This window comes from Pteropus alecto, unplaced genomic scaffold (assembly GCF_000325575.1).
Source record: "Pteropus alecto unplaced genomic scaffold, ASM32557v1 scaffold1518, whole genome shotgun sequence".
Lineage (NCBI taxonomy): Eukaryota > Metazoa > Chordata > Mammalia > Chiroptera > Pteropodidae > Pteropus > Pteropus alecto.
The window spans coordinates 32,411-45,862 of NW_006440830.1; the positions used below are offsets into that span (position 1 = coordinate 32,411).

Here is a 13,452-nt window from a genome sequence, read left to right on the forward strand (position 1 = left end):
TTTCTAAATGACATGAAATAGATGGATAGGAAGTTCAAAGCAATTTTAAAAGGTCTCAAGAGGCTAACACTGCGATTATCTAAGCATTATCATCACATTTTTGAAGCTATAGCACAGTCCTTCAGCATAAACTCTGAGGGATTATTTAAGTTCTAATAATTCACTTGATATACTTTGGTCACATGCAGCACTCAGCCTTAGACTATGTTGAGTACTGCTCCTAGAGATTTTTTATTAATTGGATAATGATTTCAATTTCTGCAAGAGCAAAACAAAATAATGGTTAAACAAGTTAGAAGTTTAGGTCTCATATAAAATTCTGAGCTAGTATGTCAGTTCAGTGCTGTCAGGAGTTTCAACTTATTTGCTCTTATTTTTCTGCATCTCATCCATATGACCCAGAATGGCTCAGCATTACACCCGTATTACCATCAGGAGAGGCAGAAAAGAGTAAGCAGAGGGCAAGCCTAGGGTATAAAGAGACAGATAAAATTGTAAACATTGTGCAAAATCTCATCCTTTCATCACCTTCTCTTGGCTAGAATTTACTCTTCAGTTGTAGTAAATCCAATTTGAGAATAAACAAAGAAAAGGGACTTACTGTGACAATTTATTTCTTTACTTTGGTTTTCCTTTGTTTGTTTAAGTGCTGTTTCAGCGACGAACTCTGGATTCAAGAAGGAAGCATGAAGGTGGGTATGAAGAAGGGGCCTCTGTCTCGCGGCTTGGTGCTGTCTCTTTGCTCTTCAATCTGTTTTCTTCACTGTAGATGACATGCAAGACTAAGTCATTTCTAAGGACTAAAAAATTAGCTGCTCTACGATTTATTGAATTGACCAGAAAAAGGTTGGAAGACTTTTTGAAAGATTTCTGTGCATTATATTGATTTCCATTCATGATAAAAGATTTGCGATTGTTCATCTTTTCAAAGATTTCTTTTTTCTTCCATTTCTCTCCCCTTAAATAGTATCTAGTCATTCTAAAATAGGAAGTACTGACTTTTTATATCTTACAAGGAATGAATTGAGATACATCTTCTAGTTCATCACTTATTACTCTTTTACAGAGAACCTAAGGGTTTCATCTGATATGTCCTGGAAGAAGGATTTGTTATTAGGAAAGAACTTCCACTAAATGGTTCTCAACTTCTAATTAAGTTATTTGGTAAATTCTTTTAGATAAGTGATAAGTATTCATTTGTTTATTGCCACTGATCGGCAAAATTTGGGCTAAATTAATTGATGTAGGGTTAAGTAAAATGTGGAAAATAGACAAAGTAGAAATAGAGATGGGTAAGAAATGTAGTGACAGAAACAAAAAAACATAATAGACAAAGAGACATAAGGGAACAATTATCAAAGAAAAAGACTTGAAACTGACAAGTGACTGAGACCCAGAGTCAGTTTGAGTGTGTTTGCTAAGGTTTAATTAGATCCTGTTTTAATTAAACCATTATTTCTAGTGTCTCCAGGGACAAAACAGTTATAGAAAGGGAAAAGAAAAAAATGAAGAGAAAGAAAAAACAAACAATATCATAAGAAAATATGATTTTGGTATTTTTTTTGGCATTTAAAAATTATTATGACTGATCCAAAATTCTCGTTTCTCATTAAAGGAAGTTATGAGAAATAACTTCACCTCAGTGACTGAGTTCATTCTCCTAGGACTGACCAGACGCCTGGAATTGCAGATTCTCCTCTTCTTCCTGTTTCTGGTCATTTACGTGGCCACTTTGGTAGGAAATGTGGGCATGATTGTCCTCATCCAGGTCAACACCCGGCTCCACACGCCCATGTACTTTTTCCTGAGCCATTTATCCTTTGTGGATCTGTGCTTCTCTTCCAATGTGACCCCAAAGATGCTGGAGATTTTCTTATCAAAGAAGAAAACCATTTCCTATCCTGCTTGTCTGGTGCAGTGTTACCTTTTTATTGCCTTGGTCCACGTGGAGATCTATATCCTGGCCGTGATGGCTTTTGATCGTTACATGGCCATCTGCAACCCTCTGCTTTACGGCAGCAAGATGTCCAGAAGTGTGTGCACATCCCTCATCACGGTGCCATATGTATATGGCGCCCTCACTGGGCTGATGGAGACCATGTGGACCTACAACCTAGCCTTCTGTGGCCCCAATGAAATTAATCACTTCTACTGTGCTGACCCCCCGCTGATTAAGCTGGCTTGTTCTGACACCTACAACAAAGAGCTGTCGATGTTTGTTGTGGCTGGTTTCAATTTCACCTATTCTCTCCTTATCATCCTCATTTCCTATATCTATGTATTTCCTGCCATCTTAAAGATCCGCTCTACAGAAGGCAGGCGCAAAGCTTTCTCTACCTGTGGCTCGCACCTGACAGCTGTCACCATATTCTATGCAGCTCTTTTCTTCATGTATCTCAGACCCCCCTCAGAAGAGTCTGTAGAGCAGGGGAAAATGTTGGCCGTGTTTTATACCACTGTGATCCCCATGTTGAATCCCATGATCTACAGTCTGAGGAATAAGGATGTGAAAGAAGCTTTAATCAAGGAACTGATCAAGAGGAGATTGCTTTCCAAATAAACTTCTGTGCTGACTTCGTTGTTTTGATTGTATATATGCTTTGACTTATTCTTAGGCTTTGTCCAAACATAATTTGTTCACATCTATATTCTTTTTTTTTTTTATTTAAGGAATTAGGTAATTTCCCAGGTAGAATTTCTAGTAAAAGGAATCTGAGTGCCTATGTCAGTTGATAGGAATTTTGAACTCCCCGAGAAATTTTCGCCTGTCCAGACCCAAATTAAGAACCTGTGTATTGAGGAATCGATGTCAGTAAAACCCCTAATTTACATCACAAGGAATAAAATCATTAAAGCCAAACAGTATTTTATTTTGGAAAGGAGTCTTATAGTTTTAAGTTGTCTCTTAATGGGAATTATTTATTTTAATATATGGCTAATCATAAGCTTTTTAAAAAAATTGTTTCTGCTAAACTTTACTAAGCTTGCCACCCTTCCCTGTGGAAACCAGCATTCCCTTGACCTTCCTCCACCACAATGTGAGCTTTGTCTCTTTGCATTTACCTGTGAGCTCAGCTCCAGTCTCTGCTTCTATCAACCCCATCTTTATCCTGAAACACACCAGGGACCTGGTACACAGTGAAGCACAGTTACCTTGTATGGTCCAACTCTGGACTTTTGTCTTGGGTCTTTTGAGAAAAAACAAAAAAGACTCATTTATATCAAAGTTGAGTGTTACCTAAATGTCTGTGTGGGGAGATACAAGGTAATTTATCATATGTTGATGAATGTTTTTATCTATTGTATCAACCCATAGGGTATGAAATATATTTATGCCGATAATATCACCTCATATTTGGATAGCAATTTGTGAATCCTACAGTCCTTTTGAATTTGTCCTCCTCATTCTACAGAATAGTAAGAGGAAATAATATTTATTTTCAATGGCAACCCGTGGGACTAAAATTATTTACCTTATTTTAAAGATGAAGACACGGTAGCTCAAATGTTGACCACAGATAGTCAAAACCAGTACAACCTCTTCTAATCGTGTAGGTGTGTGTTGAGAGGTGTTGAGGCCAACAGCTCCACTGAAGGTACTTAAAGCTTTGAAAGTAATAATCTCCATAGAAGATGGGAGGCCAATGAATGATGAGGTGAGCATGCGGTAAGGAGTTTGAACAGAGATCTCTGATGAAATTAGTATTGTTGAAGGGACAGTAAAAATATTGAATAACTTCAGAGTTTAAGTTTAGCGTGAAAATATCAAGTGTCACCATTAAAAAACTAAACATAAAATGTATTTTGCAAATATTTAGGAGAAAGAAGATTAAAAGATAACACTTATTTATAGAGGGTTGACTATGTACCAAATAATATTCAAAACTCATTGCAGATTTTTCTTACTTATATTTACAGATATTTTGTCAATAGTCATCATAACAACTGAGATATGTGGTGTTATTGTCCCAATTTTGTACCTATGAAAACCTAAAGTGAAGGGATATTAAATGACTTGCCACAAATTACAAAAGTAGTAAGTGGAGAAGCTGGAAATTATACTGCAATCTAATTCTAATTTTTATAGCACCTTTAAATATTGCTCCATTTGTAACAATGCATTAAAAGAGCACAGAAAATTATGAACAGATTCTGAGCAAAAATGTATTCAAAGAACAAAATAACATATCACAATGTACTCAACTTTGGTGGTCATTAGAGGAAACGCAAATTGCAACTATGAGATATCTGTACCTACACACATATGAGAATAGCAAAAACTGAAAACTAATACTAAAATAAACAAAAACCTCCAAACCTCATAATATTAAGTATTGATGAGACTACGAAATAACTGAACCACTTATATAGTGCTAGCGGTAGTGTAAATTGATATAATTAGTTCGTAAATCTATTTGGCAGTATCGACTTAATCCGAACATATGCATAGCCTGTAAACCAGCAATTCTACCCAGAATTCTAACAAGAAGAAATACATAAATGTGTTTATAGAGAGATATGTGCAAGAAAGTATTTCATAATAGTCACATCTGGAAGCACTCTAAATGTCTTACGAGAATAGAAAAGATACGTAAATTTCGGTATAGTCATACAATAGATACTACACAGGAATGGAAATAAAAGAATTATCGCTGTATCCATTACATGCAACATGAATAAAAATCATTGCTATAGACTGAATGCTGGTGTCCCCCTCAAATTTCTATGTTGAAACCTAATGCCCAATGTGATGGTATTTGGATATAGAGCCTTTGGAAAGGAATTAGGTCATGAGGGCTGAGACTTCATGAATGGGATTAGTCCCCTCATGAAAGACACACCAGAGAGCTCCCTTGGCCCCTCGTCTATGTGAGGACACTGAGAAAAGACAGCCATCTCTGACCCAAGATGAGAACTCTCGACCATACTGATAACCTGATCTTGGACTTCTGGCTTCCAGACCTGTGAGCAATAAATTTCTGTTGTTTGTAAGCCACCCAGTCTACGGAGTTTTTGTTATAACATCCCAAACAAACGATAACTATCACCAACATAGTGTTCATATGTCATCAAGGTTCATCAAAAGACCAAACAAAAATAAAATGTACCATGTGATTCCAGCTATGTGAAACTCAAAGGTGGACACAACCAACCAGTAGTATTAAAAATGAATATGCAGTAACTGGAGGGTTAGTGACCAAGAAGGGTCCTGAGGAGATTTTCCTGAGTGCTGTTAATGTTTTATTTCTGGATTTTGAACTTGGTAGTACAAGTAGGTTCACTTTGTAAAAATTCATAAAGCTATACTCTTATATTTTATGTACACTTTCTATGTGTATATTAGACTTTGACATAAAGTTTACTTAAAATTGCTAGAAATAATACTAGTCTTTGAACCAGCAATGCTTCAAACCAATATCAAAGCATTCCGTTTATCTGTAACACACAAAGTAAACTAGCTTGCTAGAGCTGCCATAATGAAGTACCACAAATGGGGTGGCTTAAACCACAGAAATTTATTTCTTCCCATTTCTGGAGACTATAAATACAAAATGAAGGAATCAGTAGGGTTGGTTTCATTCCGAAGCCTCTCTTAGACATGTAGATGGTCATGTTCCTCCTGTGTCTTTACGTGTTCTTTCCTCTGTGCGTGTCTGTGTCCTAATCACCTCTTATTCATCAGTTATCGTGGATTAGGACTCACTCACATAACCTCATTTTACTGTAATTTTCTCTTTAAAGACCCTATCTCCAAATCCAGCCATATTCTGAGGTACCGGAGTCAGGACAACGACATATGAATTGTGGTGGCACATGATTCAGGCCATAACACAAAGTGAGATGGTAATAGAATTGTGATGCAAAGTTGAGATAACTGTGGTGTGGAAATTGTACCAGCAAATTGGATGAGCTGAAATTAATATGTTAAATAGAATGTAATCTGAGCATCCACTGCAGACATCAGTGTTACTGCAGGGACTTGCTGATGTATGAAGAAAATTGCTGAGACTGAACACAAGGGAGAAAATTCTAGCCAGTGGTTGCTTCCCATGTTAAACTTGTATTACACCAGTTATTATTTCTCCAAAGAACTCGTTTAGTGAAAAAAAATTATCTAACAAAGTAATTGCTTCATCTTCATCTATTTGTGTAATCTCCTAGGGAAATGAAGTTAACGATACAAACCACATAAATTCTGCCTGCACTATTCATCAGAAGAGCTGTTGACAATCTTTGTAAAGATCACTCTTCCCCCACAGGTAAGTAGGTTTCTTTATTCTACAAACATTTATAAACACGAATCTCTATTTACTTATTAATGAAATCATATGTATTATCAGGATTAGATTTATTATTTATAAATGACTAGATGGAGAGAAGAATGCCCATTTCCAGAAAAGTGTAGACATTTACTATTTAAGGTACTTTTACTTATAAAAGTGACTGAATAATAAAGATAGATGATAAGGGAATCAAAATATAGTGAATGGTATTCTCTAAGGCCCTTCACTTAACTGACTGATCACTAATATTTATTGAGGGCTTGCCATGTATTGGGCACAGTGCTATGCATATTGTATACTTTATTTTGTTTAATCCACAGAATAGCCCTTCTGATTTATTAAACCCTTTTTGCAGTAGAAGAAACTGAAGTTCTGAACTAATAAGAAACACCCTCCCCCCCGCAACACAAGACTGGGATTAAAAGTGCTGAGGCCAGCGTGTGAACTCAACAAGTTGACTTCATAGCCCGTGTTTTTACCAGTACTCTCTAGTGTCCATAATATCACTTCCTGTGTACTAAACTTGAAAAATACATTATTATTTATATGTATGAAGGACAGAATGCTATAGGGTTGGTTTGAGGGTTAAATGAATTAATATTTATAAAACACTTAGATCAGAGCTTAGCATATAAGACATACTATGTGTTTGTTAAATAAATAAATTGATAATAAACTGAAATTCAGAATAAGGAACTTATCTAAGGAGTAAAGAAGCATCTCAGAAATGACTAATATAAGAAATGAATTGATTTGTGTTAAGGCTGCAGCGTGTATAGAGACATCGAACTGTTTGTATGCTCTAGTCCTGACCTAATCCTAATAATTGGAAGTTACATGAGCATACTCATTTACCGAAACACACAAGGTTATATACTAACAGAAGGTGAATTTCACTGTGTGTAAATTTCATCTCAAAAGAATACTAAACACACAACGAAACAAAGGTGAGAAGGGAAAGAACTTGACATATGAGAAGGGATGAGAGTATGTCACTACGATGATTAAACAGAGGTAAACTTGATTTTGTATAAATAATCACAAATTAAACTTTGCTGCAGACATTCATATTCAAAGAATAGCTTTGAATAGGATGTTCTAGTGAATACCGATGACCTCCATATAGAAAAATTAGCATGTACATTTTAGTTAATGTCGGTAGTATCAGTTTTAATTTGTTTGCGATCAACTGATGTCCACTTTATCTCATATAAAAAGAAACTGTTCTCAAATGGTAAGTGGTTTTCTAAACCAAAAAATAGCTGAAGTACTAGACTTAGAGAACAGATAGCAACTCAAGGAGCTCTGGAGACTTGGCAGCTCAGATTCATAAGATATGCATTCCTTTGTAGGATCAGTCTGATCTTTAAGGTCCACTGCAATCAATTTGATGAGAAAGATTTAGCCTACCTTGAATCACTAGCTTACTAGATCACTAGGGGTACGCATCTGATTCCTGCCTACTCCTTTCTGAATCAAGGATCTCACCCCTCACAGTGGAAACCAAGAGGAGAGAATATCCATCATTCTCAACTCCATGTAATTCTCCCAAAAGAATTCTAATGGCTGGAGAATTAAAAGCTGAGCAACGGCCAAAATGCAATCATGTGTGTATTTTTTGAAGAAAAAAAAGGAAGAAAGAAGTTCCCATGCTCCACCTGGAAAGTCCGATTCAATTAAGTCTGAAAAAAGAGAAAAACATTGAACTAGCCCAACCTCACTGCTAAGGAATCGCTCCAGTAGGGAATGATTAGGTGAAAATTATTAAAAAAGAATAGGTCATTTGGGAAAATATTATTCTTTGATACATGATCCTTTTCTGTTCCTTGATACTTTTCTGATCTTTCTCTGCTCTTATAATAATCAGGGATAAATAAATTCTTTAGTACTAAAGATTATATGTGGGGTGGATCTGGCCATAAAATACATTTGTCAAATAAAAGGCAGAAGCATGGGAAGAGGTGGAGGAAGTGGAGAAAGATATAAAAGGGAGAGAAACACAATTAGAAGGGAGTGACAATAAAGAGTGAATAAAACTAGAAAAATAGAATCCACATCACAAAAGGCAGAAAGCTGCTTTGAATGCCTATGGTTTCCAATGCCTGGCTGAGATGGAGTTTACCAAGAATAAAGAAAGACTAGTAGAAACAGAGAAAAAATATGCTAGGAAGGAAAACGAAGATCATTATTGTAATAGTGATATTTATTTTTCTTTCATTTTACTGTAATCCAATACAAATGGCCAATTCCCTTCTCTCACTGAAGGAGATTATGAGAAGAAACTTCACTTCAGTGACTGAGTTCATTCTCCTAGGACTGACCAGACGCCTGGAATCGCAGATTCTCCTCTTCTTCCTTTTTCTGGTCATTTACATGGCCACATTGGTAGGAAATGTGGGCATGATTGTCCTCATCCAGGTCAACGCCCGGCTCCACACGCCCATGTACTTTTTCCTGAGCCATTTATCCTTTGTGGATCTGTGCTTCTCTTCCAATGTGACCCCAAAGATGCTGGAGATTTTCTTATCAAAGAAGAAAACCATTTCCTATCCTGCTTGTCTGGTGCAGTGTTACCTTTTTATTGCCTTGGTCCACGTGGAGATCTATATCCTGGCCGTGATGGCTTTTGATCGTTACATGGCCATCTGCAAACCTCTGCTTTACAGCAGCAAGATGTCCAGAAGTGTGTGCACATCCCTCATCACGGTGCCGTATGTATATGGTGCCCTCACTGGGCTGATGGAGACCATGTGGACCTACAACCTAGCCTTCTGTGGCCCCAATGAAATTAATCACTTCTACTGTGCTGACCCCCCGCTGATTAAGCTGGCTTGTTCTGACACCTACAACAAAGAGCTGTCGATGTTTGTTGTGGCTGGATTTAACCTTTCCTTTTCTCTTCTTATCATCCTGATTTCATATGTATATATTTTTCCTTCTATCTTAAGGATTCATTCCATGGAAGGCAGGCGCAAAGCTTTCTCTACCTGTGGCTCGCACCTGACAGCTGTCACCATATTCTATGCAACTCTTTTCTTCATGTATCTCAGACCCCCCTCAAAGGACTCTGTGGAACAGGGGAAAATGGTTGCTGTATTTTATACCACGATAATTCCCATGTTGAACCCCATGATTTATAGCCTTAGAAATAAAGATGTGAAAGAAGCATTAAGCAGAGAGCTGTTAGGGAAAAAAGTATTTTCATAAAAGGTATCACTATTCTTTTGGTCCCCAGACATTTTACAGACCTCTTTTCTAAGTGGCAGGACTGAATTGATGGTGAAATGAAAAATGTGGTATACCAATAGAAAACACTGCTTTTTTTTTCCCCAAAGCTTTAATGATTTAAAAAAAATCCAAACACAGAAAGTAAAATTTTCGTTACACAAGTTTACATGTTTGTACTTGTCATTCATTTTGCTCACCAGTTATTTTACTTTCTTTGTCCTTTGTATACATTATAGCATTATGCTCCCCCAACCAACCTTTGGGTTTAGATGGTAGTGTGTAGCTATTTCTGGGCAATTAGATTAGAATTCATATGGGTTCTTTCTTTGCTGAGAATTTAATGTTTGATGAGAGAACCCTTCAGTGGGGTTTTCTTTTCTTGCCATGATGACCAGCAAGATTTAAGATTCAACTTTTAAGCTTGGGTTTTTGAGTGAAGAGACGTGGAGTAGAGTCTTTTGCTAATTCACAAAAGAAATGTAGAAAGAATGAGAAATGTTATTTGGTTTTATGAGCTACTACACTATGTCGAATTGCTTTTTACATGGTCTTCTAACTAATAAAATATTAATTATACAAAATTCAAACATACAGATGCATATAATATAGAAATTAAACACACAACACTCAAAATATCACACTCGACATTTTGTTTCATGGTTTTTAGGCTTTTCTTTGTTTTTACATATGTGCACGTGTTTAACTAAAGTTACTTATAATTATTATTCACAATTACTAATGTAAAACATATACATTGTTTTAAATGTCAATATTACAAAACATATACACTCCTTTCTTACTTCTCCCCTGCCCATATTTCTCCATAGATAAAACTTTTTTGATATTTCTTTTGGCAATGAACTCGTTTTAAATTATATAATTATATGTCTAGTTATTGATTTTTCAATCACAGACATGATTGATTGATTTTTCTTAAATTAAACATAAAGTATTAAAATTTTTCCACCCACTCCTGCATCTCTACTCAAGCACCACTACTCCTTCCTCCTCATGTTCACAATATGGTCACATTTGAAATTTTCCTTAAACTAATATTTTTTGTTAAAATTACTATGAATATGTCATTAGTAATATCTGAACAATACGATGAGTAACACTATGAGCCTTTAATACTAATATTAATTACTAACATTATGAGTAATACTGTGAATGTAATTCTCTTCCTGCACAATTATTTGATTTTCATATCTTTTTTTTTGTACCTATTTTCCCCCAAACTTTCACAGAACTACGAAGCATGTCTTATAGAGACAAAGCAATTGCTGATCTATTATTTACACGCTTCCTCACTAGGGGCCTTCTGTCCTCTTGTTGGTGTCTGTACTGGTTGCAGTCAAGGCCTGTTGCATATGTGTTATCTGGAGATAGTGATTGCTACCATTAGTTTAAAATGTTCACTCATTCAATGTATGTTGATTACTGGGCCATATGTTACAAACTGGAGATTCAACAATAAACAAGAAACTGGAGATTCAACAATAAACAAGTGCTCTACAGCACTTAACAGCAGGTGTTGGTAAGTGCTGTAGAGAAAGTAACACAAGGCAATACAGAAGACTGTGACTTGGTAGCATCAGAAGTGGGGATCACGCTAATGTGTCAATTTCAATAGATGGGATAGGACTCTTGGGGAAGGCTATATTTTTATATTAGTTGTCTCAGTTTGCCCTAGCTTCACAATTCTAGAATTAAAATATAATTAGTGATTAAAATACAGTTTCCACTAAAAAAAGTGACATGCACCTATGGCCAGTGAGATCTGAGCAAAATTGCAAAACTCCTTGGATATCAAGAATTAATACCAAGAATTGTGTTTATGAAGTACATACTACTTAAAATATATATTTTGTAGCTAATGTAATACTGACATGATTTTTATCATGTGAGAAACTAAGACACCCCTTCCCCAAACCCCAGGATACAGAGAAAACATTTTAAAACAGGAAGAAAATTCTAATTGTTCTGAGAGTTATTTTGCTCTTGACATGTATTTTCCATCAGAGATGATGCAATATTTAGCATTTTAATTACCTCTTGAGGTTTCTGTCTCTATTCTCCAGTGAGAAAGCCCCATGGCAAAAATTCCAGCCCTGATAAATCTTTCTGAATTATCCATTGCTGATGACAGATGAGATGTTTCCGAGAACATTTTTGCTTCATGCTCAGGTAGGTTCATGCATAGGGAGAGTCAATATGTTTTTATCAAATCAGTCTGAAGTGATAGGCCTCTGGGTTTTCCTTGTTATTCTGAGTAAAAAGAGAATGATCTGGAGAGAGTAATTAGGAAATGGGATTTGGGAAGCTTCACTGTGGCAGTGGATGCCAGTTAAGAATAAAGCCTTTGGCTTATGCCCTGGTTCCAGAATGGCAATCATTCAATGGCAGAAATATACACTATCTTACCTAGCAAATAATGGGAATCCTCCCCGCAAATGTCACTAAGTGGTAATCAAATAGTTGTATTTCTGTTTACTAAATACATTTTCTTTTTAGTACAAGTGTTGTTCTCAATTTTTCTCACCTTATCTCTCCTTTCTGTCATTTTTCTTTCTTGTACACATGGACTTAGTCATTGAATTAAACTCGTATATAGTAGTAGCATCTATACAATACCAACAGTATGTGTTCAAACACAATTATTGACAAGCCTGCTTGTTCATAAGACATTAATAAATGACCCTGCACTGCTTTGAAACCACTGGAAACCTTTCCTCGTTCTTCCTTCTGCATATTAAATGATTTGAGTTCAACACGGAGACAGCCTGAGAAAACAGCTTGACTCTGAATGTGCTTTTCTATAATTTACTGCTCTGTCTCGGAAGGACAGTCGAGGAAACAGCTCGACTCTGAATGTGCTTTTCTATAATTTACTGCTCTGTTATAAATAGCATCTGAAGATGTCTATAAGACCCTGGCTGTTTAAATAATGGGCCCAGCTTTCCTTAGGGTGACCAGTGGTTTTGGTTTGCCTAGAACTGAGGTGTTTCCCAGGATGTAAAACTGGGTAACAGTTGTCTATGCTACATATATCCCACCACAGATAGAGTTGGTGGCAGACGTAGATGAATTTCATTAGAGTGTCAACCATTTGATTCTCATTCTGCTTGCTCCCTTGTCCACATTTGTCACTCAACAGCTATTAAATTTGAGGCCTTCTTGGATCTGAAGACTCAGCTCATATGGCTTGACTTATTCACTGATACACTCCTCACCCAAGAGCTTGAAGACTAATACCATTTACATTTTTATTTATTTTTATTTTTTAAATTACATCTATTGGTATAACATTGGTTAATACAATTATATAATTTTCAGGTGTACATTATCATTTGACATCTGTATATTCTATTGATTCTATTGTGTATTTACCACCCAAAGTCCAGTTTCCTTCAGCTACCATATATTTGATCCCCTTTACCCACTTCACCCTCCCCCTAAAGCTTATATTTGACCCCCTTTACTCCATCTACCTCCCTCCTCCTCCCCTAACAGAGACTCATAGTCATGGACTATAGGTTTATGGTTACCAGAGGACCATTTACCTTTTTCTTATATTTCTTGACCACATTTGTCTTAAGTGAAAAAGAAGCAGTTGAAAATGTTCTCATTATTTAGATAAGATTTAGTAATAACCAAAGACATCAATAAAGTGAAATATGTTTCTTAGGAGTGCTTGGATAGAGTAGGCTGAGAAGATCAACAGATTTGTTGCCTAAATGTGTGGAAAATGCTAAGTTATTCTCAAAAGGTCAAAAAAGCCAGTAGATCTTCCTGCAGAGCAAAGAGGATGTGCAAATAGGGCTGTTTATTTCTCTCTTTTACAAGGTCATAGTTAGATGAGGTACCAGCTTTTTGTACTTGGCATTTTGGCAGAGACAACCTGTAATGTAGTTCCTTTAACTTCACTTCAGTCACCACC

The 13,452-nt window shown here is 36.2% G+C and overlaps 2 protein-coding genes across 2 annotated transcripts; both read left to right on the forward strand.

Annotated features, from left to right (window-relative positions):
- Window positions 1–1,605: 1,605 nt before the first annotated feature.
- On the forward strand, window positions 1,606–2,560 carry LOC102883236 (olfactory receptor 5M8). Its single transcript, XM_006917914.1, has one exon. It carries the CDS (start codon window positions 1,622–1,624, stop codon window positions 2,558–2,560), a length of 939 nt encoding a protein of 312 aa, XP_006917976.1. The 5' UTR covers window positions 1,606–1,621.
- A 5,976-nt stretch (window positions 2,561–8,536) lies between these two features.
- On the forward strand, window positions 8,537–9,507 carry LOC102883492 (olfactory receptor 5M8). Its single transcript, XM_006917915.1, has one exon. It carries the CDS (start codon window positions 8,556–8,558, stop codon window positions 9,489–9,491), a length of 936 nt encoding a protein of 311 aa, XP_006917977.1. The 5' UTR covers window positions 8,537–8,555; the 3' UTR covers window positions 9,492–9,507.
- The last annotated feature ends 3,945 nt before the right edge of the window (window positions 9,508–13,452 follow it).

Bases quoted from the DNA above. Each gene is read 5' to 3' on its own strand.
- LOC102883236 (XM_006917914.1), top strand. From the start codon at position 1,622: ATGAGAAATAACTTCACCTCAGTGACTGAGTTCATTCTCCTAGGACTG.
- LOC102883492 (XM_006917915.1), top strand. From the start codon at position 8,556: ATGAGAAGAAACTTCACTTCAGTGACTGAGTTCATTCTCCTAGGACTG.